At 38.5% G+C, this 24,766-nt stretch overlaps 1 protein-coding gene and 1 long non-coding RNA gene across 3 annotated transcripts; one reads left to right on the plus strand and one right to left on the minus strand.

Moving 5' to 3' along the window:
* Nucleotides 1-875: 875 nt before the first annotated feature.
* On the plus strand, nucleotides 876-17,303 carry LOC133226090 (calcium-activated chloride channel regulator 1-like; the record flags this gene model as incomplete). Its single annotated transcript, XM_061379232.1, has 14 exons — nucleotides 876-1,028; nucleotides 2,434-2,574; nucleotides 2,808-2,958; nucleotides 3,393-3,501; nucleotides 4,224-4,395; nucleotides 6,106-6,333; nucleotides 7,408-7,632; nucleotides 9,016-9,193; nucleotides 10,889-10,995; nucleotides 12,107-12,331; nucleotides 12,468-12,735; nucleotides 14,362-14,526; nucleotides 15,037-15,261; nucleotides 16,529-17,303. Coding segments are annotated over 14 exons (2,772 nt in total), but the record flags the coding sequence as incomplete, so codon positions are not given.
* A 1,540-nt stretch (nucleotides 17,304-18,843) lies between these two features.
* On the minus strand, nucleotides 18,844-24,646 carry LOC133226038 (uncharacterized). 2 transcript variants are annotated; one of them, XR_009729371.1, is made up of 4 exons: nucleotides 24,583-24,646; nucleotides 23,136-23,321; nucleotides 19,589-19,722; nucleotides 18,844-19,024 (listed from the first exon to the last, which is right to left on the minus strand). It is a non-coding gene; the product is annotated as an uncharacterized LOC133226038 (long non-coding RNA). The 2 variants fall into 2 exon arrangements; XR_009729370.1 differs by lacking the exon at nucleotides 24,583-24,646 and adding an exon at nucleotides 24,463-24,517.
* Between the last annotated feature and the right edge of the window lie 120 nt (nucleotides 24,647-24,766).

The following is a 24,766-nucleotide window of genomic DNA, read 5'->3' on the forward strand; positions in this document are numbered from 1 at the left end:
GTCTCACTGATCTAATCTGGTTTGGGTTTTTTTCTATTGTTTCAATTCCGCACTACATAATGCATTGTTCAGATTTTTTTTCCCAGGAAGTTCCAAGTGTGCTTTTGCAATTATTTCTCTTATACAATAAATAGCAGAGCATAGATAAGCTGAAGAGGCATAAGAAAACTGAATTGGGGTTTTTTTAGTTCACAGTAAAATATGAACTATTTCTTCCTAAAATTAACAAGTAACTAAATGCCGCCAACATATCTGATACAAGTGTACTTGCATAGAACACCAGTGTCTTGTTGTAGACTATTGCACCTCTTTTCAACACAAAGGCAGTGTTGGGAGTGAAGAGGTGGTGTGCATCCACCACCAGGGAGTGAAAGCTTTGACTTTATGGAAAGTGTAGTGTTACCATGGTGGGAGCCCCCGGACACTGACTGGTCAAAGGGGGGAGCTGCTCAGGAGTGAAGTTTAAGGGAAAGTGAAACTTGTGCTGGTTAACCTATCATACATATGAGGTGTGCTGTTTGGCTCATTAGCAAAATCACTGATGTAATGCAGGTCCTGTTGTCTGACTGCTGAGATCCACAGCTGGCTGTCACGCTGGTGGCCATGCAATGGGGGGGGAAGCGAATGACCTGTGACACCAAGATAAGACACGCTTGGGACTCCATGTAGTCAGATGGGAAGAACCAAACTATCCTAGCTGCTGTAACAAGAAGATAAGATGTGCTTGGGACTCTACATACTCGGATGGGGGAGGTGAACTATTCTGGGTTATCATAACAAAGTCTTCTTGTGTTACAGGCAGTCATATAAATAAGACTGATAAAGCCATCACTTTTCTATCCAAGAATCTCCCAGTCAGAGACAAGTAATGGGGGGTGACTCAGAGTCTGATATTTTTGCTATCTTTTCAGCTCTTGCAGCTGATAAAAGGTTCTACAGTATGGCTAAATGAGAATGGCTATGAGGATCTGGTTGTTGCAATTAATCCCCAGGTGCCAGAAGATGCCAACATAATCCTGAACACAATGGTAAGAAAGTCTGTATATGCTTTGTTCCCTGGTATTTGTGACTTGACTCTTCTCCTTGGAAAGTAGCATGAATCAGGTCCAGCTCTCACTCTTGTGTTTTTCATGTTGTTTTGACTTAATCATGGATCAATCCCATAGTTACTAAAATTGTAATTTGTCTTGCCATATGTTGTTGCTGCTAAGAGCACTAATTCTCTCAGACAATGCTGTAATATCTCTGTTGGGAGGCAGAGTGAGATTCCTTTAAGTAGCTTTCCAAATTATGTTTACCTGAAAGAATGTCTTACTAATGCTTGTTTAATAGCCATCGATTATACTAGTGTTCTTTCATTAGGTAGTATGGAGTAAAAGTGGACATGATTTCAGTTACTAGCTGTCCCTGTTTTTAAGAGTAAGTAGAGTTTAGATCCCTCAACTTTTATTAAGGAGCAAACCACTGAGAGTGTGTTTTCATATAGAAGAATATGAGTGATAGTTACTGTTAGTGTGAGACACCTAGCACATACCAAATTCACGTTAGAGCTGACCTTATGAGTCTTGCTCTGTCACCATTCTTTCAGTTCCCTTGAGCTAGTCAAATTGCTCTGTTCTATCTGAAGAGCAGGCAAGGAGTCACACAGGGACAGCTGATGTGGCACGTCTCATTACTGCTTAACTTCTCATGGGTTAGCACTCACTGTCACTCTCAGTCCTAGGAAACTGAATCTCTTCCAGAAATCTTTAACTGACTTTTATGTACGTGTAACACGGACAGTTGATTCCAGAGCCTCCTGTCTGACTGAGCTTGTTTCTTAGATGATGAAAAGCCTACAGGGACAGGTTTCAGGTCCCTCCTCCCTGATTGGTTTTTTCCACTGAACACTTGGTTGTTAGTGGAGAGAAAAACAAAGAAAGAGAAAGCTTTTTCTGATGCCTCTACTGCAAGTGAAGTGGTGAAAGATCAACAGGAAAGGAAAGTCATGGTGACATATAGTAACCATCATACAAATAAGAAGAAATGAGAAATGGCAAATTTGAGAGGAAAAATATGACATTGGTCAGATAAATGCAAAGCAGGTGCAGTGGTGAATCTTGCCCACATGTGCTGTCAGGCCAGTATGAGTTTAAAGCTAAAATCCCTGTATTTAGTAGTTTTCACTTCACATGAAGTCTAGAGTGGGAGTTTTATCCCAATCTGTGAATAAGAACAGGATTATAGAACCGCTGAGAAATTCCAAGAATGACAGCTTAGTCCTTGGCTTTTTTGTTTATTCTTTTCTTAGCAAAGATTGTAATGCTTTATTAGTTTTGTGCTATGTACTTCTACTTTTCTGCACTGCTGTTTCTTGATAAGGCTCATTGCACGTACAGTCAAATGTTTAATACTAATGTTGATACTGATATTTTGTTTTCTTTCATTCCCCAGAACATGATTAAAAATGCTTCTAATTACTTGTTTGAAATGACAAAACACAGATTTTTCTTCAAGTCTGTAAAAATTATAATTCCTAAAACATGGAAGAAAAACACCAACTACTCAAGAATAAAAACTGAATCATATGATCAGGTATGATTTAGAGAATGTTTTATGATTAGAACAAGGAAAAGCTACACTGATGAGGCTATATTACAAATCACAGCAAGACATAGGACTGACTCTGGTAGTTCTTACTCAACATTGTTGAGGGTGTTTTTAGGGTAAAAAGAATTGCAGGATCGCAGGACCGAATTTATTCAACAAGAATAACCCAACTCTTCTCGACACCCATGTCATGTATAACGTCGGTCTTACTTTTTCAGGCAGATGTCATCATAGCAGACTATTATATGAAACATGCGGATGATCCTTATACCTTACTGTATGAAGGATGTAAGATGAAAGGACGGTACATCCATTTCACACCTAACTTCCTGCTAAATGAAAATCTGACTAATGTTTATGGAGAAAAAGGTAATACTATTTCATACCATTTAATTTAATTGCCTGCTTTACTATTCATACAAAAAGGCCAAGATTTTCCTCAGTGAATAATGAATATGGATACTTCAATTTGCTTGTTAAAATGCGAAAACCTCTGAGAGGTTTTTTAGGAGTAAATACCTGGGAAATGTCTGAAGTTAAATATTCAAATGCTGGATCCATAAAATCATAGGCTCAGCTAGGTTGGAAAAGACCTTTAAGATCATCAAGTCCAACCTTTACCCAGAAGTTGTTCATTCCTTTGAAAGCTTTAGATAGTTATTCCTTAATTAGTAAATATTTCACAATCTTCCTCTCTTACCTCAGAGAGAATGACTTCAATTTATTAAAAAGTCTAAGGAAAACATTGAGTAGCTTTTAAGCAGTTTTATTTAGAATGTGCATGTGCTATTCTATTTCAACAGGTCGAGTATTTGTCCATGAATGGACTCACTTTCGGTGGGGGGTGTTTGATGAATACAGTAGAGACGTGCCTTTTTATGTGTCTGAAAAAGCAACTATTGAAGCAACAAGGTAGTGTGTTTTTCCCATTTCTGCTTTTACATTACTCAGGTTCAAACATTTCAATAACCTTTTCATTACGTTTGTCATCAGTGTTGAGTCTGTACTTTGCAGAGTGTCCACGACCTGCTCATGCGATTAAAGGGTGCTTAGCCAGCAACCTCTACTGCCTGCTCAGCAGCCCAGAAAACCACAGCTGTCTTTGGTGTTGTTTTGTAACAGGTTCAGGAGATGAGGGTGGACAATCTTTTATGTGTGCAACTGCAGACTTCAGTCACTATTTGTTTCATACCTATTTGACCTGATTTTATCAAAGATCAGTCATCATCAGCACTGGGATTGCCTACTGAAACCACTGTGATCTTAAACAGTTTCTACAAAGAGGGACAATAACTAAATGAATGTAGAGAATTAGTTCAGGCTTGACTTTTTTCCTAGCTCAGGCATACCAATACAATCTTTTGTACCACAAGGATGTCTTTCCTGCATAGCCTATGATTATCACAAGAAAGATCACAAAAGATCACAACTGTTTTATGATTTTAACTATTTATAGATTAGTTTGAGGATGCTGCCAGGCACAGAGAAAGCCTACATATGGACTTGTGCAGTGCCTAGTGCAGTGGTGTGTCAACAGCAATTTGGCTTTGGGCAGTCAAAATTCAAATAATTAACCAGTTACAGACTATGTGTATGGGTTCTTAAGTAGCCTTGCTTATGTTCTCTTCCCTTAGCTGTCCATCTGGTGTGACTGGTATTCCTGTTTTCCAAGACTGCAGAGGAGACATATGTAAGCCAAGAAGCTGTATATATGATGGTCAGCTGTATGAAAAAGGATGTGTATTTATTCCAGATATACGCCAAAATATCTCATGTTCTATTATGTATATGCCATACGCACGTCCTGTAAGTATTACTATACCCTTCTGGACTTAAGAGTTTAGTAACATTTAGGGTCTAACCAGTAATTTCTGCTGGGGAGAATGATCAGTCAGGTGCTTCTTTAATTAGTTCCAAAGACTATGGAGGATGCTATCAGTTCTATTAAAATCTGCTCAAAATGGAAGACAAAGGAGCTACTAGAAATTATTTGACAGCTGTTTCCTGTCAATAAGGAGCCTCAGAATCCTTCTTGCGTCATGTTTGGAGAATCAGGTTAGCAGGCATAAAAGTGAAGCATTCTTGCCAAATGCCATGTCCATAAGGTAACTCTAGGTTTTGATCACTCCTTATGAAAACTGGCGCCTGAACTGTGTCACCTGGTTAGCTCTATTACACTCCATTACAGAGCAATCTGGTCTTCTGTCTAACCTTAACAGGGAAGCGGCAGCCCACTTATCTTGAAAACAGCCAGGATAACCAGGCAGGCCTCCTCATGTCAGCTCCAGTGTTTGGGACAGGGGTTAACAGGATGGACAGGTTTCTGTGGTATGGTATCACAATTCCTCCAGCTATCAATTTTATTTCTTTGGGCAAGCTCTCTCCAAGAAATTCCTGGGTGTACTGGGCTTGGTTGGGATACAATAGCTTTCTTTGTAATGGATGATATGATGCTGTGTTTTAGATTTTTCACTAAAAGAATACCAATAGCACACTAATGTTCTAGCTTTAGCTGAACAGCATCAAGGCCTTCTCTTTCTCACTCTGCCTCTACTAATGAATAGTCTGGAGGGTGCACAGTAGGCTGTAAGGGGAGAAAATGAGGCAGATGACCCAAAGTAACCTTAGAGATACTCTATATCATTTGGAGTCATGCTCAGCAATAAATGGAAAACAGGGGGCTTTAGGAGGCTTAGCCATATATGTTCTGGAACTGGCTACCCATGGTAGAGGTCTACCCACATGGTCTACCCATGGGAGGTGTTAAAAGATTGTCTTTGCATCACTTACTTTGTTTCTTTTCTTTCACTTATCCTTCACTTATTAAACAACTTTTTTCTTGCTTGCTTTTGTTTTATCTTGACAATAAAGTTTTCTTGCTTTTATTCCTCCTTTCCTCTTCCATCCTACTGGGGCAGGGGAGGAAATGTGGTACTTAACCTGCATTGTTAACTCATAATGATAGGACATGGTCTTCCCTTAGCAGTATGCCATGGGCATCCTGAGACATCTAAAAGATTAGCTCCTGCTTCTCTCAAAGTATTGACTTTGTATCTTTTGCATATTTCCTTATTTGACTCAAGAAAACTTACATGAGCCAGTCTAAGAACACCAGCTTAACCCAAGAAGTTGGTTAAATTTTCAGGTTGCTAACTTGAACTGACCTCCATGCTGTTCAGCCACAGTATCTATGTTAGCAGGCTTAAATCTAGTACAACCTCCATGAAGCCGTCTCTCCAAGGATCTCAGTACTCACAGATAAAATGCTTGCTTTCTACATGTCACAACACGCTGGTGCTTATGTAGAATCTGAGGTAAGTTCTTTGGGAGCGCTTTCTTCACTTGCCTCTTCTAAGATCCTGGCTAGCCAGGCACCATGGCACAGAGTACATTCAATGGAGAGGAACACCTCCATCTGTCCTGTCCCCCACCACAAACTTCATATTTTCTGAGATATTTTCTTATGCTCATACTGTTGGGATCAGAATTATTATCAGCTTCAATCTGACTTTATAGGTGGTTGAATTTTGTGATCAAAACACTCACAACAGTGAGGCTCCAAATATGCAGAATAAGATGTGCAACCACAAAAGCACGTGGGAGGTAATTATGGAATCTGATGACTTTCGCAACTCGACTGTTCTAAATACTTCTGCACCCTCCTCTGAGACTACATTCAGGCTACTACAAGCCCAAGAAAGAGTAATTTGTTTGGTACTGGATATTTCTGGGAGCATGAGAATGGTAAGAATATACATTTTATAAGCAATTTTTTAGCAAAAGTTCCTAGCAAGAAATTGCTTGAAAGTATTGAGAGTTGTAGGGCAGACTTGGTCTTTCTTTTGTTGTCAAACATCAATTTTATATCCTTTCCTGCCTTTGTTCCAGACCTAGAATGAAAATGCCCTTGTATTTCTTCCAAGCAGCAATATATCATAGATGGAGTTTCACATTGTATTTCTGTTATGAATGATTCTAAATTTTAAAGTAAATACATAGGTCATGAAACATTAATAAATTAAATGTTCTTTCCTCATTACAATATTGCTCTTTGGAATCAAGAATGTAAGCAGAAGTAAAGTTATGTCATTTAAACACAGCTGGAGGTTTTTTTCCCTTTTTTTTCCACAAACTTTGCATAGGTTTATTCTTTTACAACATCTTGTGGCATGAGATACTGAGCTTGTTTATGGATGCAAGGTTTAGCAAACAACCCTGAATATAGGCTTATTTCCAGGCTTATGAGGGTATCATACTTTTATAAATCTGCATAAATTGGATCATCTGTAGAAAGATGACAAAATTATCTGGGTAGGTAAGGCAGCTGTCTCATAATTTATTAATAGACTTCACAGCTCCATGATAAATGCTTTAAAAGATAACTTTTTTTAGTAATCCCTTCAAATATTTGCATTTATAATAGCCATAATTTTACTTTAGTATTATTTCTATTTTCAAAATACTTTGTCTCTAGACTAATCTACTGCTCATGCATCATAGGTTTTGTCCTTTTGCATTGCTATCATGCTATCAAACCCCGTAAGAAGCAACAAAAAACCTTTATTAGGAATGAAGTTGTAACATCAGAAGATGAACTTTGCCTGGTTACATCTTTCTTGGAAGCTGCAATCTGCTGTGCTTTCACAAGACCAGAACATGGTTTACATCTCCTCTCTACTCAAACTGAGCATACACGAGTTACATTATGGCAGATAGTTTTTAATTACAACCTGACAACATCAATAAGTCCTACATTTTGTTCATAACCACAGCTTTTCAAAGAGACTGCATTCTAAGGATGGGTTTTTTCACATACAGCACAACCGCATGGAAAACCTCCGTACTGCTGCAGAGACATACCTGCTCCATGTCATTGAAACTGGCTCCTGGGTTGCAATTGTCACATTTGACTCTGATGCAACTGAAAGAGCTCATCTGCAACAAATAACTGATGATGAGACACGCCAAAAATTTGTGCAATTTTTGCCTACAATTCCTAGTGGACTGACCAATATCTGTGCAGGGATACATAAAGGACTTAAGGTAAAGTACAATGTGGAGATAGCCTTGGGATGTAGGGAAGTGAGGAAGAAGTGAGAAACATACTTGAACATGGACTTCAGATGCAATGGTAGAATAAAGAGAGAAAATATGGTAGAGTTAAGAAAGATAAGATGATTCTTGAATCTATCAGGAGGTAATCTGGTATAGAAATTGGCATTACCATTATATGGCATTAGGAAGAGTATTACTAAAAGACAGTCCAGATGTGCTTTAAAGTTCATGCTTTAAAAGGCTATTGAAAAAGAAGATGAATTTCCAAAATTAACTACAAGAATGACCTAAATTTGTGAATAATTCCCCCAGCTCAGTAGTCATGAATCAAACCCCTAAAACTGTGAAACCACATACATCTCATGAGCTTGGGAGATTGGGAAACAGAGAAGTTCAGGTTAGACATAAGGAGGAAGTTCTTTACTGTGAAGGTAGTGAGGCACTGGAACAGGTTGCCAGAAGAAGTGGCAAATGTGCCATCCCTGGCAGTGTTCAAGGCCAGGCTGGATGGAGTCTCGGGTGGCACAGTTTAGTGTGAGGTGTCCCTGCTCATGGCAGGGGGTTGGAACTACATGATCTTAAGGTGCTTTCCAACCCAAACTATTACATGATTCTATGGTTATTATTTATTTGTTTGTTATACTTCCTTGGGCTGGCAGTTTGAAGTCCCAGATGTCACCTTATTCAGATGCAAAACTGAAAATAAGGAGCAGCATGTAGGAAAAAGAAAAGAAGGGAAAGAGAGAAATTGCACAGAGAAGGATGAGACTTCCAAGGTGGCTGAGACTCCAGGGCAGGGAGGAGGCTCAGGACAGGGGGACACCAGAAGGATGACCGGCAACCAGAGAGGGATGGAACAGCCTTGACTACCCCTTTTTGCCTCACCTTCAGTTACTTCAGAGTCCATACTTAGACAGAAGTCTGTCCTTCTGTACTCTTGAAATTTTGACTAGAGAATAGAGTAGTTCCAGACAGGAGACAGAAGTTTTTATTATGATGCGCTTAAATATCCAGTTCCCGAACCAGCAAAGCATATATAGGCAGAATGCTTTTGACATCTTAAATCTGGGACAGTTTCCTGCCCCAGGAAAGCATATATTAAATATTCACTATTTATAACTGAACACTTACTAATCTGAGCATTTAGAGCTTGCATTATCAATTACAATAATTAATATTGTAATAGTTCTAGCATTAAATAAAATCTCGAACACTTATTATAGAATAAATTTGTTTTTTGGAAGTTAACAGTTAATAAATTTGCTGTTGGAAGTTGACAGCTCCAAATGCATACATTGACTGTGTCCTGGGATAAACTAGTATTTCAACATCATTCTGCTGCTTATATCATGAATTCTTTTCTCAATGCAGGTAATTGCAAATAAAATGAATACTACATATGGTTCAGAAATGGTGTTATTGACGGATGGAGAGGACCCAGCAGTAGCAGCTTGCTTTAATTTGGTGAAACAAAGTGGGGCTAAAATTCACACCATTGCACTGGGGCCACAGGCAGACAAGAAACTAGAAGAACTTTCAGAACTAACTGGTAAATATTCTACAATGCACTCTCACGCTCTGGCTTGTTCATGTTCAAGTATGAAAATGTAAAAGCATGGCAATGCCATCAGTCTGGAATTTTAGATTTAAATGTAAAAATTAAAACAAATCTAGTTTTAAGGAAATTTTGTTATCATGAGCAGCTTTTTTTAATGCAAACAAGCAGAACTCTTTAGATCCATAGTTACCCTTTAAGAGCTGTCTTGGTTTAAAACATGACAATACCCTATTACTAAGGAGATTTTCTTATGATATTGTTCTCTAACATGAAAAGAAATGTCTAGAGTTTTATTTCTAGCATTACATGCAATGACTAGAATTTTCTATATGCTTTTACTCATAAGCATTTTTTAGTACACGAAGAATAATGATTTCCTCAGCTGTTGCAGCTGAAGTGCACTGGCTAGAAAATTGTAAGCACAGTGGCTACCCTTGTCATAAGCAAGCGTAGCTGAAGCTACATGATTAGTTTGAAAGCAACCATTTAAAAACTGTCCATAGGGGTGTTGCTTCATGCTACTGCACCTGGAAGTGCCAGGGAAGAATGAGAAGTTCTTGAGTAGATCTAGAAAGCAAGCTGACTCCAGACAAATACAGTGAATAAAGATTCTTATTTAAGGGTGCACATGCTGTGCATTTTCAGAGTACAGTCCACTTGTTTTAGCAATTTAAATAACTTTAAATACCCTTATACACTCTTCAACATTATTAGATCAACATGACAAGGACAATGGTGGAGTCCAGATTTTAATTCTGTCCTGGCTTGTATTTTAAGACAGAATTTGTTGTTTAAACTCCCCTTGTGGAGAATTTATTAAGAATGATTTTGGGGGCAGAAAGAACCCAGATGGTCCTTCATCATGTAGTCATCAACCAGCAGGTCTTCCTGCCTAGAAACAAAAGTCAGTTTTGCAAAGTTACTAAATACATATCTCAGATAAGACCTCCTCCACCTCATATTACTCCACGTGTTCTCTCATGAGACACAGCCATACACCTGATGTACCCTGCACACCTTATGTCAGTGTGTGCAAGACGGACAGGGGTGAGAGGCATTAGGTGGCAGGAGAGGGATAACCTGTGAGTTGAGAGCACAGTGATGGCTCAGTTTATGTCTGATATGTATGATCCTAGTTTGAGAGGTACTTGCGACAAGTGCATGAAGTGCAAATGCTTAGACACAAGCCTCAGCAGAACCGTATGAATCCATATTCACAATGAATTCATTAACAGCCCTGCACTAGTATGAGAACTTCCAATGGACTAGGGCTGCTTGAACTCAGACTGCGTGCAAAGAGATCTAAACTTCATGTTTCAAAATAAAGATGATCTGGATTTCAAGAGTTAAAAACCATGGTATGCCACTGTGTTTTTCCTACAGAGGTATTTCAGAGCAGAATTTCACTGAAAGGATAATATGTTACTCCAAAAGCACTAGAAGTCTAAAAATACTGTACTCAATGACATGCCGCATCTTTACCAATGAGAGATAAAATGAACTGATTGCACGAGCTGGCATTTACTATGACACATACATTGACACATCAATAAAAAGATAGATTTTGATTTTGACTTTGTAACAAATTGGCTGCCTCAGTAGAACATTCAGTACCAGAAGTCACATAAAACTGAGCAATTTTAGAATCAAAATTAGTATTTCTAATTCTTTGCTCTTATCTTTCAGGAGGTTTAAAGCTTTGTGCTTCAGATGGAGTTGTTCCCAGCAAATTAATTGAAGTGTTCAGTGCAATTACCTCAGGAAATGGAGATATTTCTGAACAATCTATTCAGGTTTGAATTTCAACACTTGTGTTTCCTCCAATGCTTTTAGATGATCAGTAATTGAATTCATTTAGACATGAATGGGCTCAGTGGCTCAATCACAGAAAAAAAAGCAAGTCCATTTCTTAGTGATCTCCCACATTTCACTTCAAGGAAATAAATCTATAATGTTAATAACATCTATAATTCTTGGTTTCAAAAATATCAAGAAAATTATTTATCACAGTTATCGAAGTCCAAGAGACTTTGAGAGAAAAGCAAGCAGAAATCCTGCAGGATGTTTAGTTCACTCCTATCTGAAACATTACCTTTTAGAGCATTTCAACAGACTAACTTAAGCAACAAAGATACAATAAAAAATACAACTTCTCTCCTAAGCTATATGTATAATTTTAATATATACACTTTTAGACTTTTAATCTACAACAATTGATAACTAGAATTTAGCAATGCTTTCCTCATTTTGTTAATATTTAATACAGATCTGGGCTTATGTTTTATCCAAAATATACCACTCACAGAGATAACTAGATTATAAGCAGCAGTTAATGTGGCTTAGAAAATTGGGTCTGGGATATTTTGAGTTGTTATACTGTCTTTAATTGACTCTTCTGTCCCACCTATACAAGGAAAAAAACTAAGCTTATGACTGCAGTGGAAATACAGCTTACTGGCATAATGCTTTGGATAGGCAGATAAATAGATACAGAAATGAAGGACTTACTATAACTTATTCTGTTTATTACAATTTTACACTTGAAATCAATGTTACTATGCAAGCAGCCATTTCATAAAGTGAACCTGGGATTTTGTTAGTTTTCTTCATTCAACAGCTGGCCAGATAGCTCTTAATTTTCCTGTAGGTAGAGACAGCAGAATTAGAAAGCCTCTCATCTTTTCTATATAACGCTGAGTTAGAAACACTTAAGCATGGATCTTTTTTCATGGTAGTTTCCAAAAGGCGTAAATGCTTTTCAGTTGTCTCCTCCAAGACTAATCCATTTTAAGTCAGCAGTGAATGGATACCATATTTTGCAATGGACAAAGAATCACTCTGAAAATATGTTAAATGTTTCTTTACTAACTAGCAACAAGACAAGCTTTATTTCTCTAACCACAGCTTGAAAGCAAAGAGCTAGTTGTTCAGCATTCTGCATGGATGAACACTACTGTGCCTGTTGACAAAACTGTGGGAAATGATACTTTCTTCAGCATTTCATGGAACCTGTCTCAGCCATTTTTTTTCCTGAGGGACCCCAAAGGAAAAGAATATGGAAGCTCAGACTTTACAATTGATAGTTCAAACCCCTACACAGCTAGACTCCGCATAAGTGGCACTGCAGAGGTAAAGACTAAACATTTTCTGAATTGACATTCCCTATAGACTAGCATTCAGGTTTTCTTTATTACTTTTTTATTATTGTCCTGTTGGAACATGAAGCTTTTTCACTAGTTTTTATACTTTTGTATTTTATTTACAGGTGGGTGATTGGCAGTTTTATATTAAAAATGTTCATACAACAACTCAAGGTATATCAGTAACAGCTACCTCTCGACCAGCATGTTATGATGTTGCTCCTGTGATTGCTGCAGCTCACATGAACAGGGCAAATACAGCATTTAATCCAGTGGTTGTTTATGCAGAGGTTAGCCAAGGGTTTTGGCCTGTTCTTGGTGCAACAGTGACAGCCACTATAGAGAAGGATGATGCTACAGCAGTAACCCTTGAACTTCTTGATAATGGTGCAGGTAAGATTCCATATATAATAGTAAAAACACTAGCAGTTATGCATTTTGGAATCCAAGTCTACAAGTTCCCTTCAGATTTATCCATTCAGATAACTAAATGTTAGCTTTAGAATCACAGAATGGTAAAGGTTGGAAGGGGCCTTAAAGCTCATCCAGTTCCAACCCCCTGTCACAGGCAGGAGACATCACACACTAGACCAGGCCTTGAACACTGCCAGGGATGGGGCAGCCACAACTTCTCTGGGCACCCTATGCCAGCGCCTCAGCATCCTCACAGGGAGGAGTTTCTGCCTTAGATCTAACCTGAATTTCTCCTGTTTCAGTTTGAACCAATCACCCCTTGTCCTATCACTACAGTCCCTGATGGAGAGTCCCTCTCCAGCAACCTTATAGCCCCGCTTCAGACACTGGAAGCTGCTCTGAGATCTCCACACAGCTTCTCTTCTCTAGGCTGAACAGCCTCAATGTTCTCAGCCTGCCTCCATACAGGAAGTGCTCCAGCCCCTGATCATCCTAGTGGCCTCCTCTGGACTTAATCCATGTCCTTTTTATTTTGAGGACACCAGCACTGCACACAGTGCTGCAAGTGGGGTCTCATGAGAGCAGAGCAGAGCAGAGGGGCAGGATCACCTCCCTCGACCTGCTGCTCACACTCCTGTTGATGCAGCCCAGCACACGGGGGGGTTTCTGTGCTCAAATGCACATTGAAGCAACTCACATTCAGTTTCTCATCAAGCAACACCTGCAAGCCCTTCTCCTCAGGCTGCTCTGAATCACTCCTCTGCCCAACCTGTATCTGTGCCTGGGATTGCCCCAGTCCAGGTGTAGGACCTTGCACCTTCATCTCTGTATTTATGTATGCATTATTTATAATTGCATTATTTATTTTATTGCATTTAAATTATTGCATTATTTTCAAGAATACTCTTTATTAGAACAATAGTAAGACATTCCCAGCATTCAGCATCACTCAATCTCTTTTCATCCCGTTTCTCTCACCACTGCTGTAGACCTGTAGCTTTGTAAGTGCAGCAGCAGCCAGCAATGCTTTCTGATTCTGTCCTTCCTTTCACATATATATATAACAAAATTTCAGTGTGCTACGCTGTGTTTATTAAACATCTTCTATATTCTGAAACCTGTGAAGTTATTTTTACATTGCTGCCAGGCTTGCAAATTTTAATTGTGAGCTTGGATGCCACCAGTAGATCACCTACTGCAGCCAGTCAGGTACAACTGCAGAAGTTCACTTAAAAGAGAAGAAATCCTTGATAAATTCCTGGCCAAAGGGGAAATTATGACACTTTTCTGATTTAAAGGTGCTTTATGTAGTCGATGGGTAATAAGTATTAACTTGGTTAATATATTAACTTGGTTCTATACAGTAACAAGAGGTTTACCTAAAGGTGTTAATGCAAAATGGTTCTTTTTAAAAAAAAATAATATATGAAACACAGGCTGTCATAGTGGGGCCACTCCTGTTGTTAAAGATGTACAGATTACAAGACACTGCCAGGTATTCTGCATAGTAATGTTCAGGGTTTATGTTTATCTATGAAGAGCAAAAATAACCTTGTTTACCAGCAGGTATTTTGAGTTAGTAATTCTCAATAATTCTATACCAAGGTGCTGACATGATGAAGAGTGATGGAATCTATTCAAGATACTTTACTTCTTTACAAGGCACTGGAAGATACAGCCTAAAAGTGAAGTCTCATGGGAGAAATGCAACCACCAGTCTTAGACTAAAGCGAAATCAAGCCTTGTATAATTCAGGCTACAGAGAAAATGGTATGGAGAGTTTATGAAACAGACAGTTCTTTGTCTGTTTGTATGTAGGGGTGTGTAAAGGTTAGCAAATGAGATCATTTGGATTCAAAAAATGGCATTTCATCTTAAAAGATGTCCCATCTATTATATTAAAATTTAATATTTTTACACTTTTACATTGTGAAATTTAGAAAAATCAGGATAAAAATTGTCTCAAACCTCACAAAGTACATTCTATATAACCAATATATGCAATATGGGTAAAGAGATGGATGAAACTATCTTACTGCACCCTTGGCTCACCAGCATCTGCAATCTGCTTTACTGGTTGCATCATTTCTAATTTTTACACGTTTCAGACTTTGTCTGGTTTGGGGGGTTCCTAAATTTTATGCTGAATTACTTCACTAATTTTCCACTATATTTGAATAAGCTAAAGAAAATGTGTAGGATGAGAAGAGATAATAAAAATGAGAAGAAAATGCAATTCAGAATTCTGTCACAATGAAAGTTGAAAAATCTTTTAAAAAGGTAAAATTTACATGACTGCACCAAGACCTGAATTTGCTGATGAAGAAATCCAAGTCCAGCTGGGAAGTTTCAGCAGAATTTCAACAGGTTCTTTCGTAGTGAGTACGGGAGATCCTGCTCCTATTTATCCACCCTGTAAAGTTACAGACCTTCATGCTCGTATAGAAAACAGAACAATAGTGTTGTCTTGGACAGCTCCAGGAGGTGACTTTGACAATGGAAAAGGTGAGTGAGACACTACATTGCTATGAGATGAGGTTGATATTTTTATTTGGAAGGACGCACCCTCAGAACCAACCCTCAGAACCTACCTGAAAATGTAACCAAACAGAAACTTACCTTATTGCATAGTACCTGTTTCAGTTCTCCTTGTTTTTCATGTTAAAAAAAACCCTAAACAGCCAACAAGTAAACCAAGGGATAGTATAAGCAAATCAAATACATAAAATTGTAGTACAACCACTAGAGACTTTAGCAGTCTTAGTCCATGCCTGTGCATAACGGCAACATGGAAGATACAAATCTGTAGTCTCTTTTCAAAGATGTAAAAGGACCACTGATAGGCAGTAATGTTCTATCCAAAATACTCCTTTTAAGGTTGTTGCACAGGAAAAATGAAAACTAATTCCAGATGAAATGTACAAGCATTTCCTTGCGTAAACCAGAGACTGTATGTTAAAATCTACAGTCCACAGTTGTGCAGATTACAGTTTCAGATTAAAACCTTACATTTGTCTAAAATTTTTAATAGCCATACAAGGAAAAAAAAAACCAACCAAAAACCCCAAATCTCAACTTATTTCATTGTTATCCAGCAACTCTATGTCTAAAAAACTTTTATCCTAAAACTATTGCACTATAGTTTAAGATAGCAGGTCTACACGGTATGTGAACACGCAGGGACGGTGACTCCAGCACTGCCCTGGGCAGCCTGATCCAATGCCTGAGCACCCTCTGGGGGAAGAATTGTTCCTAACCTCCAGTCTAAACCTCCCTTGGTGCAGCTTGAGGCCATTTCCTCCTGTCCTATCTCTTGTTCCTTGGGAGAAGAGACTGACCCCACCTCCCCGCATACCTTGTGCTGAGTGAGAATACAGACCAGATGCAAAGCTTATCCCTGCTATCTACAAATATACAAATATATTTTAATTACCATTTCATCTTATGTTTGTATTTGGACAACACAGTTTCTCATTCAGCTACATTTTGCACAGATCTGCACAAAACTAGGAGTGTTGGTGAAATCATATCTTTAAGGCACATTCAATTTCAATTGAGGAGTTCCTAGACCCAGGCATGATAGACTTTTGACAATAAGGCTTAGAAGCAAACTTGCCAATGCTCCATGCTGAGTAATTGTCAGTAGTAAAACAGGATTCATTAGCACATTTTTTTTACAAAATGGCTCTAGAAGTACTATACTGTCACTGCAAGAAAGGATGTGAAAACATTTATACTTGCTTGCTATTAACATGTTTTTTTCTCCCCCTAGCTGATCACTACATAATAAAAACCAGTGAAAATCTTCTGGACCTAAGGAATAACTTTGATCGTGCTACTTCTGTGAATTGCTCTAATCTCATACCTAAGGAAGCTGGTGGAGAAGAATCATTTGAAATTCAACCAGAAAATAAAACAGAAAATGGCACCAAAATCTACTTTGCTATATGTGCTGTTGATGATACCAACTTGATTTCAGAGGTGTCTAATATAGCGCAAACCACATGGTTCCTTCCTCCAAAAGCATTTGTGCCTTTAAATCATCAAGGCAGCACTAACGGTGCCAACACTGCAGTAACAGTGGCAGTAGCAGCTCTGTGTGTAGCAGTTGTCTGTACTATCATAAATTCAACTCTCTATGCTTTTAGCAAAAAGAAGGGAAGACTGGAGATTGAAAAAATGCAAAGGCATGTGTAAAACAAAATGAAAAAATAGAAGGAATTTACCGCAATTTTTGCTACACAAGTTTCAAAGTAGGGAAAGAGGTATTTGTACATTAAAAAAATAAGAGCACTGATTTCCAGCAGATGTATTTGTCTTTTCTGATAGGCTTATAGATGTAAATGTTCAAAAGTATCTCATACTCAAGTACCTGTACACTGATTAAATGTTAAACATGAAAGCATGTACTCGGAAATATAGTAAAGTATAATATATGTACTGTCATTTGTTTCTAGGTGATAAAAATATTCAACTCTTCTGTTGCAATATTTTTCCAATGTAATGTGGCTTTTTTTCTTAAATAAAGAAGGCAAAGGAATATGAGACGTCCCTTATTCTTATTCTCCACATAACAATCAAGTAAGGCAAGGTGGTAAAAAGATCAGAAATACCATCAGTTAGTGCAACGACATCCTATTTTCCAACGAATTCCACGTTTTCAGTTAGGTTTTTTGAGCTGAGAACAAAAATATGTACCTCAAGGCCGTTTATTTTTCAAAAAATATTTTAAAATATGTATCTCCAAGCTGATTATTATATTTTTAATATTGAAGTATGTCTACCTATAGGTGTGTAGAAGAGTTGAGTATATAAATATTTCCAGAACGAGAGTTGCAGAATAAATGCAAATGAGCACATGGAAAATGTTCCTATATTCATCTCTTAATGAACTTTACTATTGGATATGTTTTCACATCTAAAATTCCATTTCCCCAAACAATAACAACATTGTAATTTTAGTTCCTATCAAGGCCAGAATAGCTGTAACATTTTAGAGGACAGAGACCCCTTTGGAGAAGAGTCAGAAATCAAACCATTATTTGCTGATATTGGTTCCCTCTAACAGATTTTAGGTCACCAAATGTCCATTTATTCAGAAATAATTCCTTTAATTTGCTCCTGATGCATCTTCTTATTTCCTAAAGTATTTCCACTGCATATGAATTGGTAGGAACTACATCATACATAGAATCAGAATAAATGGGTTGCAGCATTGTTCCTGGAACTATTTTCTAGGGTTACTTAAAAGTATGACAGATAGGCTATAGCCTATCTCCATCCATTACTCATCCATTACTCTGAAGACCCCCAGTCCTACTTTGCCTAGCAAGCAGAACTGCAGTAGTCTATGGTGTGTTAGCAATGACATCTAGTGGGCTCCAACAAAAATTACATTTTCCCAAATGCTCTAAAAATCAGTTTAGATCAAATCATTGCTCTCCGGGATGTTCTGACTTTCATATAAATGTATGTTTAAAAGTACAATCAAATATGAATAGTCGAAGATTGAACTTAGTTAGCACTTATGGCTGGTTCTTACTATAGGAGCACGAAGATTTATTTTAAATAGGAGCTTCAGTTTACAGTGCCTGTGCTATGGTAAAAATTCTGAAGGACTCTGTTCAAGAAACACAGGATTCCGCACTTCTCCAAAGTGAGGAAAACACAAACAAAATTTGCTCTTTCATGACAAGCAAAATGACAGGGTAAGACTGACTGATTTCAATGATTATGCTTACACCAACAGTATATATGCTCAAAAGCTATGTGGGCTGGGGTCCCAATCACTGACACAATTGCCACATGTCAGTTCAGACTGGCCTGAAAAGATGTGACAGTTAAACTCAAAACTGTATAAGCTTTGTTCCTCAATATGTTCTTCCCAATGCTCTTAAAATAATCTAAGCTTCCAGCCTCCTATACAGACCTCATGGTGTTCCATTGAGAAGATAAGTTTGATTATTCCTATGCCACTTGTAAAGAGAATGTAGTACCATGTGATAAAGTGACTTTCTTGCAGTCATCAGCAGAGCTGCAAATATATGTCCAGCCACTAAACTGTTATTGCAGAGTAAAAGGAAGAAATCCCAAAACTTTATTTTTTATTTCCCTAGGGGCCAGTTATGGCCTATAGAATTTTCCATAGAATCTTCCTCCAAGTGTAAGATAAACAGCTTCTTCTAAGATACACAGCTGGGGTGTGGGACCAAATTATGATCCTGCCTGGGTATCAAACTAACCTGCTGTGGCTCCAGGAAGTATGACACTAAAAGGACAAAGACCACAAAGAGAGCACATGATTTACCTAGTCCAGTTCCCTGAAATATCAAGACTTTTGCCAATTGACTCTTTTGCCAGTTGCTGCCTGCCGTTGTAGTACAACCCTTGTCGAAGTGTTTAGGGGAAGCACAGCAACAGCTTCCATAAGGACCAGTAAACGACTGCACTAAGTGAAAAGGAGCATTAATTCTCGCTGGGATAGCTGTAGTTTTTGAGCGGAAGCTGCTGTTGAGAACAGCTGTTTTCTGGTTCTGTCAAATCCAGGCCCCAGATTTTTCATGAAAGCCTGATTGTATACAGGCCAGGCAGCTGACACTACTGATTTTATAATCTTTGCCTGGTTATTATCAAGCTAAGCTCACAGTTGTTAACGTTGGCACAGAAGCTATACACTCACACACAAACAAATGCATTTATCTATTCCAGTAGAACAAGTTTTGACTATTAAATAGAGTTATAATTTAACAATGTTCATTTAAAATGACACATTCTTCTCCTTTTATTTTTATATGTCTTTTCACTACATTAATAAAGGTTAAATCAAACTTACCTTCAGATTTTCATGCACATTTATTTTGAAACTCTGGTTCCAGAATTGCTGCTATTCTTCAAAGTATTAGTTGAAGTTCTGAAGAGCTGTGACTGGTAACAAACTGCCAGAAGTCTTCAATTTCTGCTGCTTAACTGTATTATAAAAATTTAGCATAGACAGGGTTTTGGTCCGAATTTAATTTATTTACAATTTATTGAGAAGCAATAAGCAAGCAGCGCTGGGTGCGCAGGGGAGCCTTCACTCCACCAGCAACGCACGCCGAGAGTTCTGGGGTATAGTCTCTTATACTCCTCGGTCTTGGGTTTCAGCCAATCCTGTCGTCTCCTTCACCCAAATACCGACGTGATTCTTTTTCATTGTTCTCCTCCTGTTGCTGGGATCTTATCTTTAGGTGATGAAACTTCTTAAAAAGTCATTGAATTCCTTGGCAATACATTAACAGGGAATGTCTGTCACAAGCTTAACCACTATCTTAGTCCCCTCAATTCCATTTCTTATATAGTTACATATCGAATACACAAGTTTCACCTCATGCCGTAACAGAATGTATCCCCTGATTACCTAACCCCCTTAAGGTATTCAAGCAGTTAAACAAAACACCCTCTGTAGTTAGCAAAGCATCTGAGATATTCAAGTAGTTAAACAAAGTACCCCTTAAAGTAACAAAGACTTTGATTAGGAAGGATTATTCCTTTGTTCCTTCTTTTCTTTCATCATTGTATTTACAGGAACTCCCATCTTAATCTGATCACTCCTATACATTCTACACATGATTTTCCATTCCTCCCAAAGTGCAATGATGACAAGGACTCCTAAGTTTCTGACACGAATCATTCCTATATACCTCACAACTGCATTAAAAGATTACATAAATACATAAAAATTAATAAAACAGTTGTTTTATGCCAGTATATGCTGCAGATAGATAATAATGAATGGGGAATAGTGTAGACACACAGTGACATAAGATGGAACCCATACAACTCAATGTATTATAGAACTAAATACATATGAATTCCAACATAGATGCTACATTATTGGGATTACACATGCTACAAAAATGTGTTTACTAATTTTAATGTGCTTTCACAATGATATAAACTGACTTATGGAGACATTTTGCAGGTTGTTTTTTGTCTTCATTAAATCTTTTACTCCGAAGCCTTTGGTTTAAACACTACTTTTTCATGCAGTCAGAAAGCAGTTCTGGGAGTCAGCTTGGAAGCATTTAAGTTACAAGCTATTATTTTCTCTATAAAAGTATTTTATTCATTCAACTATAAAGCTTTATATTAATATAATTTTGTTTAGTTTGTTTGTAAGCAGAAGTCTTTAAGGATGTGGTCCAACACTGGTTAGCCTCAAGGAAAGAATATTGGAAGCCCTCCCAGTGGATACACTAGATATTGGCATGTGGTAGTCAAAGGATTGTTTTAAAATTCAAATAATTTAAAACAATCTTACATTCCTTAAAATTAAAGTGCACGTTAATGGCAAGGTCAACAAAGATGGATGCTGTCTATCAAGCCATTCCGAACCATACTGAGCTGTGCCAGGCTTACAATATTTCTGGAAATTGACCTTAAAAAATGCTCAAGATTCCACATGTTCAATACTCTGGATTATCATAAAGCTTCTCAAGAAAAGTCTAATGACAAGAAATAAAACCTTAAGATGAATTTCTTCACTGATAAGCCTGACACAGAATCAAAGTCAGCAGAGTTAATAACAGCAACTCTGCTGCAGCATCTAGTCATTCAACCTATAGATCTCAAGCTTCCTACCCTATTTTACAGTGTATTCCAATGTAATACTTCACTGCAAAGCTTTACAGCTACATGACCAAGACTTAGGTAGACAAATATGATGATCTAGAGAGATATAAAAGGCTAAAACTACAGTGATTCTAACCATTGGTCTTACTTGTCTTCCACTTCAAGAAATTGTAATCAGAAATCCTCAAAGCCCTCACTCAACTACCAATTAACAGTATTGAAACTCTTTGCATAAATTCTACTTCTGATTATGGACAGGGATGTTCCAGAATCTGTTTATATCCAATGGTATCATGCTGTAAAAGGTTATTTCTTCTATTAGGATATGTTATAAGCAAGGCTGAAGATCAGGCAGCAGGCAAAGTACGGTGTTCACCATACCTGCTGGTGCACTGGCCACCAACTTTTTTCATAATCATCAGAGATGAGAGGACATGGCATGCTTCAGTTTCTTTTTCAACCTGAGACAATCCTGTAGGTTCTCACATGGCTTACACTTCATCACTTCTACAACTGACCAGCCCTGCTGTCTACCCTACACTTCTAAAGGAAGTTACTGCTCCTCCAGCACAGGTAACAATAGTAAACATGCTGACGCCTCAGCTGTTTGCAGCTGATTTTATCAGACAGAGCTACAGGATCTTTGAATATACCTGCAGAGCTCTCTAGGTCAGTAGCTAGCTTGTAGCTAAGCCCACATGCTAGTGGGCTCTCTTTACCTGAACCAAGTGTATCCCTTTATCCTGAACTCAAAACCCTGACAATACCTCTGGCTCTGAACAGCAGCTGTAGAAATTTCCTGCTAGACCAGGTACTGAAGCTTCCACCAAAGACAGGGCAGACAGCCTGCATGTGGTAATCTCTTCAAATGACTGCAGGAATCTTCAAGGTTCAGCTCTTAACAGCTGAATGTCTGTTCCTTCTAGGATGCAAAAATAACAATAAAAATCTAGTTTCCCCTGAACACTATGTTATAGGCCTACAGGATGTGGACAAAGAGAATTTCAAGAAAGGGAGTAACTCGGAAGTGTTTTAAGAGCAGTGGAATACTGTGGGACTCAAGCATGTAGCTGAAGGTTGTGATCCAACAACAGGATTTATTTTTATGTTATAGGATTAAATAGGGAAAAACGTTCCAAACTGGAGTTTTAGATGAAATTCATAAACATACATTAAAACACATCTTCCTCTTAGATAAGTGTAGCAACTATTAGCCTGAAGAGTTGCTTTCTCCCTCTCACTCACATTCTGACTGCTTAAACTTTCATGAAAAGAGGAAGGATGTAAAAAGTGAGAACTGAAAAAACACATCTGATGCCCCACTTATGCCAAACAGCCCATCTGCTGAAGGCGGAAGTACCATCTACTTCAGGCATTTTCCTAAGAAATAGTACTGTTTTGTTTAGGGCTCCTTAGGAAAGCAGCAATTAGAAGTAGATATTCCAAATCCTACAAGAACATTCTAGCTCACAGGAGCTTAAAGGATGGGAGTCTTCTTCCTCTTCCATCCAGGTTATGCTACAAAGGAGAGGTATCGAGCCATTTTCTGAAGGAAAAAGCGGAGTGTCAAGGCTGTCAGTCAATATAAACACAGAAAGCAACACATCCCGCTCTTGCAGGTGAGGCTCACATGTCATGGGCAGCAACAGGGCTCTTCAGGGAAGAATCGGCAGTATTTTGTCTTGGGAAGAGCTAGACTGTGTTGGTTGCTGTCAATTCCACCCTTATGATACCCCTCTCCCAAGGCATTATTGAGGTACAGACCTTACCTGAGGCGGTGCTTCTGCCTCACGGTCAGGCACTGCTGCTCTCAGTTGTTTGGCATCTCTGTCTTTTTGTGGAACTCCATCAATGGGAACTGCTGATGCTTAGCACCAATGAAAGCTGTGATCTAATTGCATCTGTGTGTCTACATTTAAAATCTTCGATGTTGCTGTCTCTTCATATGTCCTACACTGATATCAGAAGAAATCATAATCAGCTTTTATAGAGCATATAGCACTGAGCATTACAAGAGAGACTTGTAAGATTTTTATACACCAGTAAAACTCATTTTAAGCAATTGAAACTTGCTATATAGTTTTCATATATCCTTGCATCCGCATATTCATTTTCACTTACATCTGCACATAAGTGAGACAATAAAACCTAAAAAAGGTGAAACATATTCGAGCAACGCAAACACATACACACAATAGCTTTCAGGCCTTCTCCTTATCAGTACTAAGGGTACAATGGGAACTTTACACAGCCTGCTTTTGTGTTGGTTTTAATTCCTGGAATATAACCAGCATGTAAGCAATATTGCTTTGATTGTTACAGTTACTTCCTTTTACTGGAATTCCCTTCTTGTCATAATGCCCTAGGATTTCCTCTGACTTTATCAAATTTAGCCAAACAGTACTTATTATTTGGATTATGAGGTAAATAACTGAATGACCAGGATCGTTTTCAAAGTAGGAATATATTAGTTCGTTGACAACGATGCCACATTATAAATGTGGTCTCTAATTGCTAGGCCATGTGAAAGGTCGTGGAATTGTAGACACATAGAATGGTTTTGGTTGGAAAGGACCTTAAGATCATCCAGTTCCAATCCCCTGCCATGGGCAAGGACACCTTGCACTAAACCGTGTCACCGAAGACGTGGCCTGGCTTTGAACACTGCCAGGGATGGAGCATTCACAGCTTCCTTGGGCAATCCATTCCAATGCCCAGCACCCTTACAGGGAAGAGCTTCTGCCTTAGATCTAATCTGAACTTCCCCTGTTTCAGTTTGAACCTCTCACCCCTTGTCCTATTGCTACAGACCCTGATGAAGAGTCCCTCCCCAGCATCCTTGTAGCCCCCCTCAGACACTGGAAGCTGCTCTGCTCTCCATGCAGCTCCTCTTCTTCAGGCAGGCCCATTCTTTTCTTCTTGGGCATTTGCAAATTATCATGAGAGATGTTAAAATAATGGAAATTATTAATATTAGGGACTATTTTCTTCTTCTGATCTGGTCGTTTGCTGGTATCAAGTTCCTAAACTCAACCTATTTTCAAATACTCCCTTTGTGGTGCTTTGGTGCTCTATCACAGTCGTGTCTCAACTCACGTTTATCTAAACAAGCTCTTTTAATAAACACCCTTTTCCTGAACTTATCAACTCTTCTCCTGATGACATTTTCACGCGTGAACACTGTTCTTCATGAAGACAAAGGCTGACTTATAAAACTGGACTCAAGAAATGGGGGCCGAGGGCGGGAGGCTGGACGTTGTCCCCTCAGAGGACACTTGTCAGACGGTTCCAGCCATGGCGGGCACCAACCGCATAAGAGGACTCTGCCTTTTCCGCCCGCCCCTCTAGCCGATCTGCACGGTAAAGGCCGCGGCCTGCTCCACGAAGCCCTTCTTCCCCC

This window comes from Neopsephotus bourkii, unplaced genomic scaffold (assembly GCF_033783945.1).
Source record: "Neopsephotus bourkii isolate Nb327-2 ecotype Australia unplaced genomic scaffold, CSIRO-AGI_Nbou_v1 NB_1768, whole genome shotgun sequence".
Lineage (NCBI taxonomy): Eukaryota > Metazoa > Chordata > Aves > Psittaciformes > Psittacidae > Neopsephotus > Neopsephotus bourkii.